We start from the raw sequence: 21,458 nt of genomic DNA on the forward strand, positions 1-21,458 counted from the left end.
GGCCGGCCCTAATGGTGGCCCTAATGACGGCCGGCCCTAATGGTGGCCCTAATGGTGGCCCTAATGATGGCCCTAATGATGGCCCTGATGACGGCCCTAATGACGGCCCTAATGACGGCCGGCCCTAATGACGGCCGGCCCTAATGACGGCCCTAATGACGGCCCTAATGATGGCCCTAATGACGGCCCTAATGACGGCCGGCCCTAATGACGGTTCTAATGACGGCCCTAATGACGGCCGGCCCTAATGGTGGCCCTAATGGTGGCCCTGATGACGGCCGGCCCTAATGACGGCCCTAATGATGGCCGGCCCTAATGACGGCCCTAATAACGGCCCTAATGATGGCCGGCCCTAATGACGGCCGGCCCTAATGACGGCCCTAATGATGGCCGGCCCTAATGATGGCCGGCCCTAATGACGGCCGGCCCTAATGACGGCCCTAATAACGGCCCTAATGATGGCCATAATGGTGGCCCTAATGGTGGCCCTAATGATGGCCCTAATGGTGGCCCTAATGGTGGCCCTAATGATGGCCGGCCCTAATGACGGCCGGCCCTAATGACGGCCCTAATGACGGCCCTAATGATGGCCCTAATGACGGCCCTAATGATGGCCCTAATGGTGGCCCTAATGACGGCCGGCCCTAATGACGGCCCTAATGATGGCCCTAATGACGGCCCTAATGACGGCCCTAATGATGACCCTAATGGTGGCCCTAATGGTGGCCCTAATGGTGGCCCTAATGGTGGCCCTAATGGTGGCCCCAATGATGGCCCTAATGACGGCCCTAATGACGGCCGGCCCTAATGACGGCCCTAATGATGGCCCTAATGATGGCCCTAATGACGGCCCTAATGACGGCCCTAATGACGGCCCTAATGATGGCCCTAATGATGGCCCTAATGGTGGCCCTAATGACGGCCGGCCCTAATGACGGCCCTAATGATGGCCCTAATGACGGCCCTAATGACGGCCCTAATGGTGGCCCTAATGATGGCCCTAATGATGGCCCTAATGACGGCCTTAATGACGGCCCTAATGATGGCCCTAATGCTCATTGCTTCCCTTCACAGGTAGATGACACTGTCTCAGGTGTGGGTGAGGCCTTAGCCGCCGGATGCTGGGGTGTGGGCGTGGCCCGCCACAGCAACTACATGGACATCAACACCCTGGAGGAGGACACCCAGCTGTCCAGCGAGGAGATTGAGAAGCGTCTGCTCAAGTCTCGTGACATTTTGGTCAAGTCAGGGGCCCACTACGTCATCGATACGATAGCCGAGCTGCCCGCTGTTATAGAGGATATCAATGCTAGATTAGCCAATGGTGAAAGGCCATAGTTCATTTCCTGCACGCTTGTCAAAGGTTCTCAGTCATAAAGATTCAATATTCAAAAGTTCAATTCATCTCTTGAATGTAATTAGAGGACCACCTGTGTATGTAGACTTCAGTGTTGTTTTGTTAGAAAGTAGAGGGATACAAGTCATGTTCAGCGGCTGTTGTTGCAATAGTTAGTTGTAAATGACTGGGTTAGGTTTGTAAAGGTTTAGAATTTACTATGTAAACCAAATGTTCTGTTTACTGGAGGTCTTTATGTATTATCTTTGTGGTAACATTAAGCTGAGTTGTCTCAATTTTAATTTAACAATGGGTTATGCCCCTTCTTGTGCTGATAATTAACACTGTCCTTTCTGTATGTTGATGTAGATAACATTGAGTTATGTCCCTGCTTGTGTTGAAACAACTGTCCCTTATTAAGGGGAAATAACTTTTTACTTGTTACATTTCACTGAGTTATTGTTTTTAGGATAAAAAAAATTCCAGCATATTTTAACTATTGACACCTAGCCTATAGCACACACCTTTAGTTAAGATTTATTAGTGTGAATGTGTGTTGGCTGCTGTTGGAATAATGTAATGCTCTAGGGTCAACAAAAATGCCAGTTCTCCACATCTACCTCTCCACTGTGCTGTCTACAAGTTTTACTTGTACCCCATAAGACACCACCTGTATATGTCACTGGGCACGTTTCAGATACAGATTGCTTTAGATTTTGACTCTGCTGAATTTTTTTTTAGATCAGTCAATAATTTTGTGCATTACTTCTTGTTTAAAAATTTCACCAACTTTGTATATATTTACACAAAATATTTTTGCAATCATTTTGAGTTTTTTCCCTTTAACTTCTGAATTGTGGTTTGTAGATTATCATCAAAATTTAAATTAATTATTGATTCTCATATTTTACCAAGATCAACCATCAAATGTACACAAAATTAGGCCCAGATCTGTTTTATAGTTAACACTTTGTCATTTTACATTCTTGATATTATTTTGTCTATACATGACCTTGCTTAAAGCATGTCTGCTGATATTTACCTTGTTTACAGTTCTTGAATGTAAGGGAATGTACTCTGAGTGTCAGCTGTGTAAGGGACTGTACTCTGAATGCAGCAAGTATTTGAATGCACCATTCCAAAGTTGTGGAGATTTCTATATTGTACTAAAAATAAAATTTGTCTACTCTATAATTTACAAGTTTTTATATTTCGTTAAAATGCATCTTTAGCGATATTGAAAATCAGCTTCATCAGCCGGTCTTGTTGTGAAGGAAAACCCTAAGGGCTCAGGGCCACTGGTATTTATAGAATTTACTTTAGAGAAATCATACAGGGCCACTATTTTAGAAGTCTTACAAGCGCCATCATACATCCACACCACAAATGGGACACCATTAGCAAACTACCTCACAAGTACTAATGTACTACACAAAATCCTGCACAAAACTGAAAATAAATTAAATGTTTAATTTTTCATTCAAATAATTTGTAGAGCAACCCTTTTGGCACCAATTTTATTTTTACTACTTAGACAAAAGTTTAGTACATCTAAAAAATAAATTTTTTAAAAATCTGTTTAAAAGATATAAGACTTTCAAAAACAATTTGTAGCATTTGATTTCAAAACACAATCAGTAATCTAAACATTCTTATGCCCCTTGCTAGTTCTATCAGCTCTTAAAACATGGGTGAAGAAAAATCACCCAACCAAGATTTGTTATTGAATGTAGTCATCTTTACATTTTTGACCAATATAATATCCAGTTAGATGATTGACATTAGAAATGAATTCATTTGGAAAGATGTCAACCTTTGGAGTGGGTAAAAATTGAGTTGAAAATTCAGTCAAAAACTCCATTTTAATTTACATTTTACAAAGCTTGGAATAAAGTTGTCTTGAGAGACTCACCAGGATCAGTTCACACAAGACCTGATCTAAAATTTATGTAATGCTAACCAAAACATTTTTTTGCATAAACTTCACAGCAGCTTTTTTTTAAAATTCAAAAACGAATAAAAGAACAAATTTATAGTACAATACAATTTTATTTATTTGGCAGTTAAGACAATCTGAAAATATAATTTTGAAAAAAATCTCATACCGTAATACTTTCATCAAACCTGTGTGTGTTTAGAGCAGTACAATGTTATTTATCTATATAATTTTACCCTATGAAAACTTTACATGACTTAATCACTAACTACTTCCAAGACGTGCACTCCCAACAGTTTAACCACATACATGCTTTCTTGCACATGAAACAAGTACGCATGAATTTCCACTTACAACCTACTCAGCTGCTTTAAATTTATGACTGGAAAATTAACAAAAGAATGATGTAAAACAACTTCTACAGCCATTCGTCAGCGTCAACACAGAAATCTTTAGCCACTTCTACAACAGGCTGGACAGCAACTATTGAAGTAAAACAGCTCTGATTATTTATTGAATATTAAAATCAGTTACTTAGTTATTTCCCATTTAAAAATTTTAACTGGTCAAGGGAAACTACTTATAATTAAGATCCCAAAAGTTTTTAAAGTACAGAAATATTCACAATGATAAGGTTTGTAAAAAAATACAGTTCATTATTTATTATTACGCTAAACATGAATATTAATAGTGACATAATATTTGTTGATTTTTCATTCTTTTTAGATTTTGAGATTATCATTTGACTTAAAACGTTTATGAGAACTATTAGCTAAATTGAATACCTAATTAGTATACTTTTTAACATTAATATTTGATCATGGTTGCATACAACTCTTAACTGTTTTCAAGCTGTTATTAAACTTTCTCTTTTCTCTCAAAAAAAAAAAAAAAAAAAAAAAAAAAAAAAAAAAATATTAAACTTTCTCTCTTGTTTATGTCTTGTGGATGAAAACTGGCTTATTCAACCAAATGCTAACAAATCGATTTAAATAAAACTTCACACATGGGTGTCAATCAAATTTCTGACATCTAATTTGACTTCATTAATTTTTTAAATTAAGTAAAGTTCGCTATATAAATTACAAATTTTCTGCACACATATTTACATAGTGGTTCAATACTATATATTTAAAGAAAATCCTTTATTCTCTCCTTTTAAGTTTGTAATTACACAAAAGCTAGGTTTTTAAATTGTTTTTTTTTTCCAGCACTTTTCAGTACTTAAAAATAAAATAAAAAATCATTTGCACACTAAATGGACACTAAAAATATGCACATATAAAAAGTGCAGTAAATATTACTTTATATAGGACAGAGTGGCTTAGCAGGTACAAGTCAGTAGTGTGGTCAGCCACACTATTTATTTATATGCTGAGGTCACAGAAACAAGGGAACTCTACTTCACCTGCCCTGTTGACCGTCAGATTTGAGAGGGAACTTTAATAGAAAATTTTAATTAACTTTTTTAAAATTAATTAATTACGCATCCAATTAAGTCAAATATGATGTCAGATTGCATTGTCAGTGGGTCGTGACCCACATGCCAAGTTTCAGAGAAACTGGTTGGTAAGTAGTCAAAATTTCACTAGCAAGTTTTGATACATGACGGACAACAAAAGCACAAGGAAGCAAGTTTAATTACAGCTTATAAAAAAAAAAGTTAAGCTTATTATTAAAACAATTTTTTATGAATTATTTTTTTTTTATTTTCAAATTATCCCTTTATGACACATAATGACACCTTAAAATATTTGAAATGTCTGACCCACATCCTCCAATCCCTCTATCCTCACATATCCTGGATGACAACAACCCCATCCCACCACACACACACACAACAGTGGGCGGCCCCAAAGAATCTCCCCCCCCCCCTGAATAAAATAGAAAATAATATATTTAATATAGAAACAAAGATAAGAAATGTAAAATTACCCCATAAAAATTCACCAACCACTGGACAAAAACTTTGCATCTTGGACTGAGATGGTAGATAAAACAAAACACTTCCCTGAAGAAAAACAAAGGCTTTAAATTTGTTGTCATCAGGTAGGTTAGTGGAAACCATTAAAATCATAGCCATAAATGGTTTTAGTTTTAAAAAAAGATTAGAGTTCAAATTTATTTTAAAAGTTCTGTTATTTACATTTAAAAGCTGTTGTTTACCTAAGTGCTGTTGTTTACCTGAGTGCTGTTGTTTACCTAAGTACTGTTGTTTAGCTGAGTGATGTTGTTTAGCTGAGTGATGTTGTTTAGCTGAGTGATGTTGTTTACCATAAAGCTTTTGTTTACCTGAGTGTTTTTGTTTACCTGAGTGCTATTGTTTAAAAGAAAAGCACCAACCGTAACTCACCTGTTCTGGGAGCACTGATATATTGTGATCAGTCAGAACAACTTGACCTCCTTTCTTTACTTCATTCAGCTAAAGCAGGAAACAAATTTCTCACATTTATTCACATTCCAGACTTTTAACATCAGTAAAAATAAAATTTTATGTCAATATTTTATTATCTCAATTACTTAATTCTTTTAAACAAGTGAACATATGATATGTATTTTAAAAAGATAATCAAGTTTAAAACAGTGTGATTAGTTCTAGATTTAATAATTACAGTAATTATTGTTATTACAAGTATGTGGGACATCCATCCTAAGATAACCCGCTTTCTATTAATAACTTACATCAGGTTCTTTATACATGCTTTTATTAGTGAAACTGCACAGAAAAACTGTATACAAATAATTCACAAAAGGATGAACTCACAAAAATAAAGTAAGCTCCTACTTCTTTGCGTTTGAATTCTTTTTCTGTCTTCTGTGGGTGAAGTTATTTTTGTACAAGCAAAAAATAATCAAGAAATATTCCTAGTTGAATTGCTTTGCCAATGTATGCAAGTCAATTTTAAAAAAGAGCATTATATAATTGATCAGATAAAAACTGTGTCTTGAATTTGATGTTTAAACTTGATTTAACAATTAGTGATAAAAATAATCTAGAATTGTTGCAAGAAAAAATAATCTGTCATCATTTTTAACTAAATTAAACTGAGCTCTGCAGCAAAAGAGTCAATTTAAGTATGTATATATGGGATTTACTAGACGATCACCTTTAACACACATGTTTGACTCTAATAATACATTTACAAATATTTTATTAGTTACAATCAGTTACCAGTTCCAGAAGATTCTTGTATTTCTCCAGGTGCATGCCATGCTGTCCAATGTTGGCTAGCTGCAACAAAATTAATATATTTTAAAATTATTTTTAATTAATTATCTTTTACTTAGATAATTAAAGATACAATGTTTTAAGTATTGGGCCTATAATAAATAAATAGAGAAAATAGAAAAATACAAACATTTAATGTATATATAAAATAAATCATCCATCAATCATCAATGTATATCATTTAATTAATTTTTTATTATTCACATCTGCAATCAGCTGAACCTGTGTTCCATTAAATATGAAGTATGCATGCATTGTTTTCACTCTATCGTGTTTAAATTGCTATCGATTGCTTTCATTATCTTGTCATTTTTTTGTTACTTCTTGTGTGTGTTGATGAATGATTCTCTAAACTTCACAAGGTCAATTAGAGCAAGAAATAAATCCAGTTGGGCTAGTTAGTCACACTTGCATGCTACACATATAAAAACAAGCTGGGCTAGTGAGTCACACTTGCATGTTGCACACAAAAAAACAAACTCTGTCCAAAAACTTTCACTTCCATACAAGGCACGTTGTTAGTTTTGTTAATGACAGCTATTAGTGTGAAAAAAGGCCTATGTGCCTACTGTTACCATTGGAAAATAAAGTTGTATTGTTTTTATATATTGATTAGATTTGTTATACAATATCTTCATGTGTTGAAGAGACTACAGTATGTTTTTAAAAAACTTACATGAAGTTTCCTCCAAGAAAGAGTTCTTCTATTTAAAGCAGTTGACAGCAGTTCTAAACTTTGTGTAACTTGTCTGAAGTAGAGTTTTACAAGCTTCCCTTTAACAGCATTGCTCTCTAGACCAATACTGGGGTTCAAGGGATTAAAAATGGGTTAAAAGTACTTTTAAATATGTGAATGTCTACAAGAATGTATTTTCAATATGTATTTTTTTGTGTGCATAATCCAAATCTACATTTAGCTAAGTAGGTTATCCAAAAAAAAACCCAATATAATGGTGTAAAATAAAAACTTTAACTTACTTGAATTTAGGAGGGTAGTAAACTTCCTCTCTGTACCATGCACTATTTGTTTGCTGGTAATGTGAGAAAATAATTAATTGATTTGCTGCAAAGTACCTGATGTTTGCTCTTACAAGTCAGCTCAGTTTTGTACTGCTTGTTCTAAACATTTTTTACAGACACTTTTTCAAACTTCTTTTAAATTCTTGAGCTTATTATTATTGTTTTTTTTGTGTTAGAATTATTATCATTTTTTTAAAATTAAATCAACTTCTAGAGAAAAAACATTTTAAATCAACTCAAAGAAGTGAAAGAGGTAAAAACATACTGTTTCATATGCATATTTTTTCAAATTTTCAGCAGTATTTTTTGGGATGACATCATGAACCATAACCACATATGGTCTGTCACGTATTGGTTCCACTTTGAAGAATGTTAATCCTGCACGAGCGACCCAACACTTTTTCTTTAAAGCCTGAAAAATACAAAATATTTTTAAAAAATTTAATTTTGACGTTATTAAGTTTTAACTTACAAATTATTGACTTAAATATTAAAGATAGAAGTAATAATAGAAAACAGTATAATATAAAAATTATATAATCATTGATTAGAGACCTTCTAAATATATATATACAGATCAATAAAACTTAAATAAACATTGAGAATATAAAGACAAGTAACTATATTGATAGGGAGTAGCTACATCATATTTTCTCATGTGCTCTAGTAGGCTTCTGCTTGAATTTTTGCAGTACATCATTGTGAGTTGAAAGTATTTTGGTTTGATTATGCTTAATATTTCCATTTTCAGTGGAGGATTTAAAGCTGTTATATCAATGATGTACATACCCTTCTTCAAATGTAGATAAATAATGTGAAAGACCGGTACAGTACCTTCCTTTTGCGTCTAGAACAAAGTTTTTCATATTTAGACAACTCCTCCGTGGGTGGGGCAGTCAATCTCTTCTCGTCTTCGCTGTTTTCTTCTAAAGCTTTCAGTTTTCTCTTGAAAAAATTCAAGTTATTTTCAGCAATCATGTTGGATGGATCTGGAAAATTATGAGTTTATTTTTATAAAAAACAAAATAAATTATTTATAGAACTTATCTCAGCATTAATATTATACTGTTAAAATTAATTCTTTAAATTGCTTGTAAGATATCAAGGATTTTTAAATTTTGACTTATTCCTACAGCATTGGACTTCATGCTGACTATATGACAGAATATGATTCAATGTGTTGGATAAAATTAAAGATAATTAACAAGTTTTAAAATTTGGTTCATTAATAAACATGTTTGGATAAATTCTTTTTCTCTTTTTCAAAAATTTTTTAAATGTAGATGAGCCAGTAATGTATAATGATAGAGATGTCATATACTTAAAAAAAAAATTAGTAATTTTTTATATTTAAAAAAAATCAGTTAAGTAACAGTAATCATGTTTATTTTATGAAAAGTTGTCTCCCTTGAAAATTTCATTCCTCTATCTAATGTATCTATCACTACTGAGGTTAATTACCCAGTTGCAAAACTTTCTCTGTTACTTTTAGAGCATCAGGAATATTTTTCATCTGAAACAGAGGCATAATATGATCAATATAGAAAGATTTATAAGTTAAAAAGAACTACCCTTTTTTATCCACATTATATTATTTAAAAACATCTTTACAATATGGAGAGCATAAGAAAGATGTTATAGAAATGGTTTTTACAAAAACGTGTAAGGATTATATCGAAGGTTCTGAAAGTGTACCAGAAAGGGACATAACTCTTATCAACCTGTAAACAAACAACAGATTCCACCAGGACAACTTACGTGGTAGTGAGCAGACGCCATAAGGTTCAGCACATCAGTGACCTTGAACCCTAGTTGACCGCTCTGCGTTGAGTTGTAGCTGATGAGCAGTTTTAGGATGTAGTTGAGCCACTCCAGGGCTATGTGCATGTCATCCCTGTCATGGAAGATCTGAAACATAATGGGTTTTTTAAAAATGTGGATTTAGATATGGTAAAACAACTCAAATAATATGTCAAGTAATAATTTTGTCTTGCTAGTGATCACGCACATAAATTTAACAAGAAGACATGTTTGACCCACCCCATTCCCCATTTACTCTTATGTAAAAATTTTATGGACCATCATTCCACATATTAGGCCCATATTAGTATTGAAAAAAAAACCCACTCCAACTGGACAAAACATCACATAATTTTATGATAAATTAACTTAGTAATGGAAAATTAATGTTTTAGAAGAAACCATTTGTTATATCTTCATTAGATACAGCTGTAAAGGTTTTTCAAGTTTTTGTTGTATTCAAAGTCGAAGAAAAATAATTAGCAAGCCAGTAAAGTCAGTTCATTCATCTCAAATTTTTACTATCACTTATAACAGTAAAGTATATTTTGGAGAGAAAGAAAACGAATTAGCGAATATTGACATCATCTATGTCAGCCGATAGACTCTTGTGAAAACAGGTGTGAAAGTTAGGTTGTTGGTTATAAAAAAAAAGGAAATAATTATTTTAATCTTAGGTTTAGTGTGTTATGGTAAATATTTCAAAATTTGTGTAAGAGTATGGTAAGACTTTGAGTTCGGGATAGGATTAGCCTGGACATTAACAAGTCATACTTAAAGTTATTTAACAACCAATAACATATCACTCGCTTTTATATGAAAATTCCATTATTGAGGCATGCATTATGTGACTGTTCTTTTTAATAAAACCTGCACAAAAAAAGCAACACTATGGTCATAAATTTGTAGTTGATTTTATACTGCTGCTACTGTGTTAATTAACATTGGCTTATTATTTCATTCAACAACAGAGTGACCTCTGACCTTGACTATATCAAACTGCTCATCGAGGTTCAAAGGTTTCAGAGACGTGGCCACGCCTATTCTCCCTTTAACGATGTCATTAGCATTCAGCTTGTACAACTTCTGCAGTGTCGCTATGTACTCGACCACCCGTTTCATTTCCGTTTTCCCGGGTAATTTGGTCTTCAGATACTGCAGACGGCCGGCCATTGACGGCACGTTCCCTGGTAGAGGAAAGAGAAATGTGGACATTTTATTTTAAAGATTGGCGTTATAAGGGGTCGTCTATAAACGACGTCACACTCTCAAAGGAAGTGGTGTCTGACTTTAGGTGACGATTTGTGACGATAGAATGGAACGAGGTCAAATTAGTTTAAACACTTGACGTGGTTTTTTGGATGACTTGAAATATGTAGGAAGGCCCCATCAGTGTTTTTTTCAGACTTTTTCTCACAAGTGGGGGAGTTGGGCGCTTGAAATATCCCGGAGGGGGGGGGGGGGGGGTAAAAGTATTTATTTTCTATATAAATTATATTTTATATATTTTATATATTGGGGGGAGGGAGGGGGGTGGTAATCGTGCTTGGGGGGGGGGGGGTCCAAGAGATGCCTGAAAGAAACACTTTGCATAAAAATAATATTTTGAGTTTTGGTGATTGACCTGTAAATATAAATAAATACGATTTTTTTTTAAATGTGCTAGTTGGGTGAATTGAGATGTGCCGATTGGTATGGTGGGACTATAGTAATGGTTCAAGGCGAGCTACCATTGTATATCCGTAAATCCAAAATCTAGCCGTTCACAGAATCATTGAGAGCTAGTAGGTTAGACTACCTAAAGAAAGATAAAACGTTTTTTTTTCTACGGGCAATGTTCATAAATAATAAGGGATTGGAATTTATTTTTTGTCGATTAAGGTAAATAATTCAAATAAAGAGGTTGAAAACAATTTTTAATCGAAGAAAAAACCCTCTCGACATTAGACTAAAATACATTCGTCATTTATGAAAAGGAGAAACCTCTGTTCCTAGGGTAGATTAGACACTGCTTAGTTCTCACCAATATTCCTTCCTTCGGTACTCTAACCCTAACTCCCAAGGATTCTGTGAACAGCAAAATTTTGGATCTACGGATAAACAATGTTGAGCACACCTTAGGTATTGATGGTGAACGGAGATCATGTGTTAATCTTATCTCATGTGTTAATCGCTAATCTCATGTACTGATCGATGAGAGATCGATACTCTTATCTTGAGACCCCTCCCCCCTCACCCTCACCTCATAATTTGGCTGTTTTTTTTTTAAGGTATGTGTTTACTGCTAACATCATATAAAACAACCTTGCATGGCATATTGACTGTTTTTGACAAGTGTGTCGTTATCATGGCTTAACTAGCAGAACGTCAAACATTTGTGTGTCATGCTGCTAACACGCCTAACACCTCCAATCATTCTTGATTTAAAACATTGAAGTACTACACGCAGTGGCGGAACTAGAAAAAAATGCCCCCCCCCCCCCCGCAAAAAAATTTTTTAGGCCCCTATATATATATATCTATATGTATATATATGTATATATATATATATATATATATATATAATATATATATATATATATATATATATATATATGTATATATATATATATATATATATGTATATATATATATATATATATATATATATATATATATATATATATATATATATATATATATATATAATATATATATCGGGTGCAGTGGCGTAGCGAGGTCGGGTGTCACCCGGTGCGGCACTTAATGGTGTCACCCCCCCCCCCCCCCAGAGCCATAGAGACCCTTCCCAGGGATAAACTTTCAAATTTTCGATTTGCACCCCCCCCCCCTCAAGTTTTCGATTTGCACCCCCCCTCAAACTTTCGATTTGCCCCCCCCCCTTGAGTTTTTCTCTATATATTTTGCTATTTTTTGCCTTGGTGTCACCCCCCTAAATGGTGTCACCCGGTGCGGTCCGAACCCCCCCGCCCCCCCCCTCCGAAAATTTCAAGTACCCCCCCCGAAGAAAAAAGTCTGGAAGAAACACTGCCAACAGAGGCGTAGCGACCCTTCCCGGCGCCCGGGGCGAACTTTCAATTTGGCGCCCCCCCCCGCTTATATATATATATATATATATATATATATATATATATATATATTATATATATATATATATATATATATATATATATATATATATTATATATATATATATATATAATATATATATATATTATATATATATATATATATATATATATATATATAGATATATATATAGATATAGATATATAGATATATATATATAGATATAGATATATAGATATAGATATAGATATATATGTATAGATATATATATAAAGATATATATATATATATATATATATATATATATATATATATATATATATATATATATATATATATATATATATGTAACTAGGGGAAGTTACCAGAGACATAACGCAGTACAGCGCTGTCAACTTTGACACGACTGATGCAATAACACAGGTGTTGGCTGATAACGATCAGAAAGCCAAGGCGTAGTATCTTGGGAAGCGATACGATAAGAACGCAATACGGTCTGTCAACTTTGATGTGACAGGATGCAGATGGCTTATTAAATCGGACTGTACGACAGAAGCGGCGTAATTAACATTCTGATGCAACGATTAGAATCGATTACGATTACGATTATGATAGAACCGAATACGATTACGAATACGAAGGGGATATATAGGAAGGCGACGGCTGAGCTCGCAGGGTCTCTCTCTCTCGATCAGTCAGTCAGTGAGGCAGTATCAAGTTGGTTATTGAACGGGTTAGCCGTATTGTGTTAAGAAGGACGATAGACATGTGCATTCAGTTATGTGAAGACTAGTGAGGACTGTTGGGGGTCAGTTGATTCAGACTATTATTGTGAAGCATTCCTTTTGATTTATTATATTATTGTGAAGCATTTCTTTGATTCATGTAATAAAAGGATCAATAGCGAACCTGCATCTTCGAGTATCTATACTGTGGTCGATGTTGTGTAGAATGAGTGGTTAGACTCGGTAACATTTGGCGTTGTCGAGCAGAACTCGTTAACATTTGGCACTACAGGCAAATAGTCTCGTTACATATATATATATATATATATATATATATATATATATATATAATATATATTATATATATACATGTGTGTGGAGTTTCTTCCAGGCATCTCTTCGGGGGGGGCTAAGCCCCCTGAAAACTTTTTACCTCGCCCCCCCCCCCGAACGAAATGAAATTTATATAATTTATATATAGAAAATATATACGTTTAACAGTGTCCGCCCCCCCCCCCCCGAAGAAAGTCTACGCCCCCCCCCCCCCGAAAATTTCAAGTGCCCCCCCCCCCCGGAGAAAAAAGTCTGGAAGAAACACTGCTCGCTCAACGTCAACAACAAATGCAGAACTAATTGTATTGATTGAAGAAGCAGTAACAATCAATTTAATGATAGCCCATGACGTTCTGATTAAATCAGCAGCAATAAAACGCGTTTTTAACACTCTAAGAAAATGTAGAATTCAAATGCATTGTCAAAAAAATTCAATCAGGATCTATAACTTAATGTGGTCTCTTTTACTGTATGGCTTGGAGCTAGATTACAGACAGTGGAGAATGAAATAAGAGCATGGAAAAAAGTGGTGGTTAGTGGCTTAGGGATTCAAGAATCCGTGATATTTAGTTCTCTTTTAATATAGTTCAGTGATCCAGGTAAGATGTAATGCAATCAATCAAAAGTATCTGATCTCTCACGTTGAAGTTGAGAGAATCGTAAGAATCTTACAAAGAACTCGTCGCGTCTTTTTTTACTTTCTCGTATATACGAAGTATAGAGAAAGTCTTGTAATCGTGCAAAAAAAAAAATCGAGATTTTTACAAATCTCGACGTTTTACACCTCACTGATACGGAAAAACATAATTTTGCAATCTTGTCCGTATGTCTGTGTGTCTGTCTGTGTGTCTGTGTGTCTGTGTGTCTGTCTGTCCGTGTGTAAACACGATAACTTGAGTACCGTTACAGCTACGTTGATGAAATTTCATATATAAGTATTTTATCAAAATCGTAGATCCGTATCAACTTTTGAGCGATTTCCGATAACCGGAAGTGGTACTTTTCCTACTTTGAATTTTTCAAAAGCCTATAACTTGAGTACTATTTCAGATAGATAAATGAAATTTCAAATGTAAGTAAAAGATCTAATTCTCTACCTTCTGTTAAATTTTGAGTAATTTCCGTTGACTGGAAGTAGTAATTTACGCTACTTCCGATTTCTCAAAAAACTAATGTAAATTTTAAAAGTACTAATAATATTGCGCACCATTATGCGCTTTTTTATTTGGCGTTCACTTGGTGTGCAATTAATTTGTCTACGAGATTTTATTCTATTTTTAAAACTTTAAGTATTTAAAATGGATTAAAAATCATGTCTATAGCCCGAGTTCCCATCCCCTGTTATTTTATATAAGAATATTCGAGAAAGTTTAGGGGAGATCACTCCCGGTTTATTTTTAACAAAACTGGCTATTGAAATTGTACATTACGCGTTAATACACTTGGTTTCTTTACTAAGTGTACAAATACTTGCGATTTTTGTTAGCGAAAAAAGCGCCCCCCACCCCCACACACACTCATCACAACCATCTTGGACAAAGTTTGTAGAGCGGTTTTTAACGTAACTAACTTTTTTTTAAATGTTACACAATTATACAATGCACAGTACAATTCGTTTCTTTCTGAGAGCTAAAGGTTGTTTACTCAGAATCCTGTGTAATTTTGCTATTTTATTTAGCCTAAAAGCGCCCCCCTGCACCATCTTGATAAAAGTCACTAACGTATTTTACAGTTCGACAATCGTACAAACGTTTTAATACAATTGGTTTCTTTTAATAGTGGTAGCGTTTATCGACTCAACAATCTAGTGTAAATTCTTCCGTTTTAAGTCTCGAAAAAGCGCCCCCCCCCCATCTAGGAAAAGCTTCAAAGCGGTTTTGCCGGTCACTGTTTCTTAAGAGTATATGTTTTACATTAAGAAATCAAGGTAGAAAACAGTTAAATCAGTATGTAAAGGCGTGTAGCCATTACATTTCTTAACTTAGACAGTTTATAATTCAAAACTGCAGCATAAAATCAGCTTTAAAAAAATTTTCCCACCCCTTTTGGCGCCCCCATAGGGTCGGCGCCCGGGGCGGCCCCCCCCCCGCCCCCCCCCCCTAGCTACGCCTCTGACTGCCAAAGACCCACCCATATTATAACCGAATATAACCCCTCCCCGTTACGGGCTAAACATGAAATTAAACATTACTACATTCAAAGGTGATATAGATCTTTTGGTTGTTTTTAGGCTTAAAAGCTAGATCATTGTATCCTAAATTTGATTAACTTTAATGTATTTAGTGTTAATAACTAATGTTCAATTAATACGTGTACTAATTATAAAACAATTAATAATATAAGGACGAGCCTTACCTTCCTTGTTGTGTGAATTAGACTCGTCAACAAAATACTTCATCAGGTAAATGAACAACTACTGACTAGTGTCTTTAACAAAATGTGCAGAAGTGGTCAGTTTACAGTTCAGTAGTTCATAGACGGTTCGTTAATCTATGCATTACATCTTATTGTAAGAGTAAGGGTGTGGTGAGGGGTAGAGGAGAGGGGTAGGGGTGAGAGGGGGGTGAGGGGGGAGGGGTGAGAATTGGGAAGGTTCAAGGGAAGGGGACTAGAAAGTGCCGATAAACATCTACATCAATAGTGCCGACTTTTTCCGGTCGTCTAGAAGACCAGAATAGTCGCCGCAACATTTCCCCAGCCCGATTTCAAAGCGTGCCGGCAAAAACTTCAGATGCTTCGCTAAAGGGAGATAACTTAAACTTTCACACGTTTATTGATACAGTTGTTAAAGTAAAAATGAACGCAATTATAAATGTATGACATCGAAATAAATAATTATATTTTTTGTAGAGTCCAGGCCAGTAGTTTAAACACACAATCATATATATATATATATATATATATATATATATATATATATATATATATATATATATATATATATATATATATATATATATATTTAATAATGTAAACAATATAACAATCCTTTTTTGTTCTCCTAATCGACGCCACTAAAAGTAAAAAGGTAGGCTACGTCTTTGAAGTTGTCTATATGTCTGGCGGTCTCTCGAGCCATAGTCTGTGCATTTTTCTCAAAGACGTTTGCCGACTATCGTGTTTTTTTGTAACTGTAGAAGAAAGATAACTCAACCTCCACCTAATTTAAAAAAAAAAAATTAATTTAAAAAAAAATAAAAAATTTTACATTTTTTTTTAAAAATAATTTAGCCAGGATTTTTGGGCCCCCAATCGGTCTGCCCCCCCCCCCCCCCCCCCCCCGCATTGCGGTGTCTGGCGGCACTGTTGTTCCGCCCCTGCGTCTTTGAAGTTGTCTATATGTCTGGCGGTCTCTCGAGCTATATTCTGTACATTTTTTTCAAAGACGCTTTGCCGACTATCGTGTTTTTTTGTAACTGTAGAAGAAAGATAACTCGACCTCCACCTAATTTAAAAAAAAAATTTAATTTTTTTTTGTTTTAATTTTTTTTTTACATTTTTTTTTAAATAATTTAGCCAGGATTTTTGGGCCCCCAATCGGTCTGCCCCCCTCCCCCGCATTGCGGTGTCTGGCGGCACTGTAGTTCCGCCCCTGCGTCTTTGAAGTTGTCTATATGTCTGGCGGTCTCTCGAGCTATAGTCTGTACATTTTTTTTTCAAAGACGTTTGCCGACTATCGTGTTTTTTTGTAACTGTAGAAGAAAGATAACTCGACCTCCACCTAATTTAAAAAAAAAAAATTAATTTTTTTTTTGTTTTAATTTTTTTTTTACATTTTTTTTTAAATAATTTAGCCAGGATTTTTGGGCCCCCAATCGGTCTGCCCCCCTCCCCCGCATTGCGGTGTCTGGCGGCACTGTAGTTCCGCCCCTGCGTCTTTGAAGTTGTCTATATGTCTGGCGGTCTCTCGAGCTATAGTCTGTACATTTTTTTTCAAAGACGTTTGCCGACTATCGTGTTTTTTTGTAACTGTAGAAGAAAGATAACTCGACCTCCACCTATTTTTTTTTTTTTAAATTTTTTATTTTAAATTTTTAAAAAAAATAATTTAGCCGGGATTTTTGGGCCCCCATTCGGTCTGGGCCCCCCCGCATTGCGGGGTCTGGCGGCACTGTAGTTCCGCCCCTGACTACACGTCAACCTGTTATGCACCATATACGCCGTTGATTCTGATTTCAGCCTGCTTTTCTTTCTTGATTTACACCCATAGCCTTTGTACAACCAAGAACAAACTACAAGGCAGCAGATTTTGGAGTTGTCTCTCCTAGAAGAGTGGCTGTCCCCAGCTATCTACCCCGGGGTTAGAAGAGTGGCTGTCCCCAGCTATCTACCCCGGGGTTCGAACTAGGGACTTTTCGGTTTAGCAACCATGAGATTTACCACCCCGACCACGCCGACCTCCTACGCCTGGAATGTTTTGTAGTGCTGTGGGAACATACTCACATCGTCTGCAGGGTTTGGTCTGAAGCAAAAGGTCAAGGCCGTCCCTCCAGCCGCTGTCCAGACGACGAAACAGGTGGAAGACATTGACGGGGTTGGCCAGGTACTTCTCCAGGTCAGGCCCGGCCAGACGGTGGACCGTCTTAGTCTCGTCGATAACACTGGGGAACATAGAAACATAGGAACTTGTTAGTGGAACATGGGAACATAGGAACTTGTTAGTGGAACATGGGAACATGTTGATGGAACATGGGAACATGTTGATGGAACATGGGAACACGGGAACTTGTTGATGGAACAGGGGAACATGATGATGGAACATGGGAACATGTTGATGGAACATGGGTAAGTGTTGATGGAACTGTGGAACATGTTGGTGGAACATGGGAACATGGGCACATATTGATGGAACATGGGAACTTGGTGGAACTTGGTGGAACATGGGAACATGTTGATGGAACATGGGTAAGTGTTGATGGAACATGGGAAAGTGTTGATAGAACATGGGAACATGTTGAAGGAACATGGAAACATGTTGATGGCACAGGTTAATGGAAAATGGGAACATGTTGATGGAACATGGGAACATGTTGATGGAACATGGGAACATGTTGAAGGAACATGTTGATGGAACATGGGAACATGTTGGTAAACATGGGAACATGTTGATGGAACATGGGTAAGTGTTGATGGAACTGTGGAACATGTTGATGGACCATGGGAACATGTTTAAGGAACATGGGAACACGTTGATGACACAGGTTGATTGAACATGGGAACATGTCGATGGAACTTTGGAACATGTTGATGGAACATGGGAAAACGTGGATGGAGCAGTGGAACATTAGGAAACTGTTTAGCACAAAGACATCCTACAAGCCTATAACACCAGTACACCAGGCTACATGTGCTTGTTCTAATCTCCAGCTCAGGATCAGATTTAGCCAATAGAGATTTAAATATAGGCCAAAATCTACGCCAACAGCTGCTGGGTTAGGTCATCACAAGTTGCTGTACATGTTCTGTGTTGTGTTGTTTATTCGACAATCCAAGATGCTGTGTTGTGAATGTTGATTGTTCAACATTGTCACGCTATATGACTGCGGGGGCGGAGGATGGGGGGGGGGGAGTGGAGTGGGGATGGACTTCATCTTCAATGCATGTTTTACTCTTGAGACAAATTATACATTAAATGACCAAACGATCTTTCTAATTTCTATTATATTGTGGTATAAAATAATTGCCTTCTCTATGCCTGAAAGAAACGCTGGTCTGCTGTCATTTTATAAAGCAGCAATGGTGACGTTTTCTATGAATTTGAGACAATCGACATAAGTGCTGATCATAAGTAAAACTACAAGCTTTAAAAAAAGGTTAAGGTTAGAGCTGTATTAGCCTGTTGAGTTGTATGGGTACGTCTAACCTAAAAGAAGAAACACTTTTATCTATTGGTGTGAATTCTGTTGACTAAAAACGACCAACTTACGTCAGAGTCGAATAAAAACGACCAACCTGCGTCAGAGTCGAGTAAAAACAACCAACCTTTTAAACAGCGTCAGGTTCGGCGCATGTTTCAGATGCTCCTCCTCCTCCTCCTCCTCCTCGGCACCGAAGTAGTCGTCACGCAGCAACACGTCAGCGTTGCTCAGCACGTTCTCCTCGATGACGTAATAGTGCTCCAAGTTCACCATCGACATAAACCGGTCGTCGCTGATGATCCAGCCGGCATTCCGGCTGACCAGCGATGCCAGAACGACGGAGATGAAAACTCCTAGACCGGACATGTCACTGAAAATATGGCCGTCCCGCTTCGGCACACGTAGGTTATTTTTGTCCAACTCTTTTCACGAATTTCCTTTTTGATTTTTCAAAACCAGAATAAATTCACGAATTTTAAATTCACGTGGTAATTAATTAACGATAAAAAATGTGCGTGGCTATGTAAAAGTTAACATTTCAATTAAAAAAAAGACATCCAAAAACTAGAAAATTTAGTGAGTAAAAAACTTCTCTACGATAGATGTGTCACACAACACACAGCCGACTAGCGGTGGATGCAGAACCACGTGGTGGGTCGATAAACTGAAAGTGAAAAATCTGGGCAAGAAAGCATCGGGCTGGGGTGTTTAGCTAGCCATCAATAAATTGTCACAGATGTTTTCGATTTGGTTTGAACTGTGTAAAGATTTTTTTTAATTCTAGCAGTCACGGTGGTATTTAGAGCTAGCTGAGCACTCTACACAAATAGGCCATCATCAAGCTGCCTGGGGTTCAGTGGCGTCACTAGGTCGGGTGTCTCCCGGGGCGGTAACTAATGGTGGCACCCCAACCCCCTTCAACAATTTAACATTTCCGGTTTAGTGTGACCGCTCTCCTCCGACTAATTTGTTATCTTACTAATTAAAACATTGTTATGACTGTAAATTTTGTCACACCCTAAATTGTGTCACCCGGTGCGGACTGCACCCTACTTGTGACGCCACTGCTGAGATCTACCTTGCATAGTTCACTGAGAGTACTTCTGGCTCCAAAACTCAATGTAGGCCAATATTTTAAGTAAAATTTACAGAAATAAAATCTAGCATATTGATCTAAGTTGGTCGGCTTGTTTCAAATGGCAAAAGAAAAAAAATATATATTCAGATATATTATACATAATGTAGTCTACTTATATATATATATATATATATATATATATATATATATATATATATATATATATATATATATATATATATATATATATATATATATATATATATATATATATATATAGGAGTGCCAATCTAAAATGAGATTTCACGCCACTTATACTTATACACAAAAAAACACCACATTTTTTTTAGATTTGCTGACAACCTGACAGCAAAGTTTATTTAAAAAAATTTCTCCCACTGATATAGAAATAAATTACAATCCACATGTCACACACAATCTATACAGTCATGTTACATTCATTCTCATGTCAAAATTAATTTGTCTCATTTCTAGTCAATATCACCTTCAGTGGCATAGGCAGGGAATCTGATGTTACCCTCCCCTACCCCCAACATGGGACCCCAACAATGAATGTTGCCACGTGTAACGTTACAACTTTTGGTGTCTGCTATGTCACTATATGTTTACACTTTTAAAAGTTTCAAAGTAAAAATTATTTGTTCTTAAAATCAAATATATATACACACGTGTAGACCTATACATAATTCTTAATATATGTATATATTAAAATATATATTATGTATTGGGGAAAGTTTTTTAAATCCCCCTCCCCATGACAAATTCCTGCCTATACCACTGATTGTCTGCCTTAGTAAAATATGAATAGAAAGTTGCAAGAAATGATTGCGTAAGACAAGTAATCTGCTGGGAAAAGTCCAGCTACAAATATAAGTTACAACCTTCACTTAGAACATTTATATTAATGAGGTTATTTTTTTAGTTACATTCACTTTTTAAAAAAAAAATGGCTAATAAGAATATAAAGAGTTTCTTTTAAATTTGACAACACACATTATTTACATTACAATTCATTTCAGTTCAAAAACTAAAATCTGTTCAAAAGATTTTCTC

At 35.9% G+C, this 21,458-nt stretch overlaps 2 protein-coding genes across 4 annotated transcripts in view; one reads left to right on the forward strand and one right to left on the reverse strand.

Moving 5' to 3' along the window:
* Positions 1–2,530, forward strand: part of LOC131949369 (phosphonoacetaldehyde hydrolase) — a 34,308-nt gene extending 31,778 nt beyond the window's left edge. For all 3 annotated transcript variants that reach the window (XM_059311231.1, XM_059311232.1, XM_059311233.1), the window contains one exon: positions 1,075–2,530. In XM_059311231.1, the coding sequence (XP_059167214.1) occupies positions 1,075–1,338 (264 nt within the window). In that variant the 3' untranslated portion in view covers positions 1,339–2,530. The remainder of the gene's footprint in view (positions 1–1,074) is intronic.
* Positions 2,531–2,841: 311 nt separating this feature from the next.
* LOC131949381 (prolyl 4-hydroxylase subunit alpha-2) lies at positions 2,842–19,946 on the reverse strand. The gene is made up of 14 exons (XM_059311247.1): positions 19,431–19,946; positions 17,892–18,049; positions 10,306–10,508; positions 9,280–9,429; positions 8,983–9,034; positions 8,356–8,510; positions 7,787–7,933; positions 7,480–7,532; positions 7,178–7,304; positions 6,445–6,504; positions 6,037–6,087; positions 5,626–5,694; positions 5,208–5,283; positions 2,842–3,755 (listed from the first exon to the last, which is right to left on the reverse strand). The coding sequence occupies exons 1-14, from the start codon at positions 19,670–19,672 to the stop codon at positions 3,691–3,693; spliced, it is 1,608 nt and encodes a 535-aa protein (XP_059167230.1). The 5' UTR covers positions 19,673–19,946; the 3' UTR covers positions 2,842–3,690.
* Between the last annotated feature and the right edge of the window lie 1,512 nt (positions 19,947–21,458).

The sequence above is a fragment of the Physella acuta genome, unplaced genomic scaffold, assembly GCF_028476545.2.
Source record: "Physella acuta isolate Inbredline_101_S28 unplaced genomic scaffold, ASM2847654v3 ptg000692l, whole genome shotgun sequence".
NCBI classification, from domain to species: domain Eukaryota; kingdom Metazoa; phylum Mollusca; class Gastropoda; family Physidae; genus Physella; species Physella acuta.

Bases quoted from the DNA above. Each gene is read 5' to 3' on its own strand.
- LOC131949381 (XM_059311247.1), bottom strand. From the start codon at position 19,672: ATGTCCGGTCTAGGAGTTTTCATCTCCGTCGTTCTGGCATCGCTGGTC. The intron at 7,934-8,355 runs GTACTGTACCGG...TGTATTTTTCAG, and splicing joins GTTCTAGACGCAAAAGGAAG to GCTTTAAAGAAAAAGTGTTG. The intron at 7,533-7,786 runs GTATGTTTTTAC...TCACATTACCAG, and splicing joins AAAAATATGCATATGAAACA to CAAACAAATAGTGCATGGTA.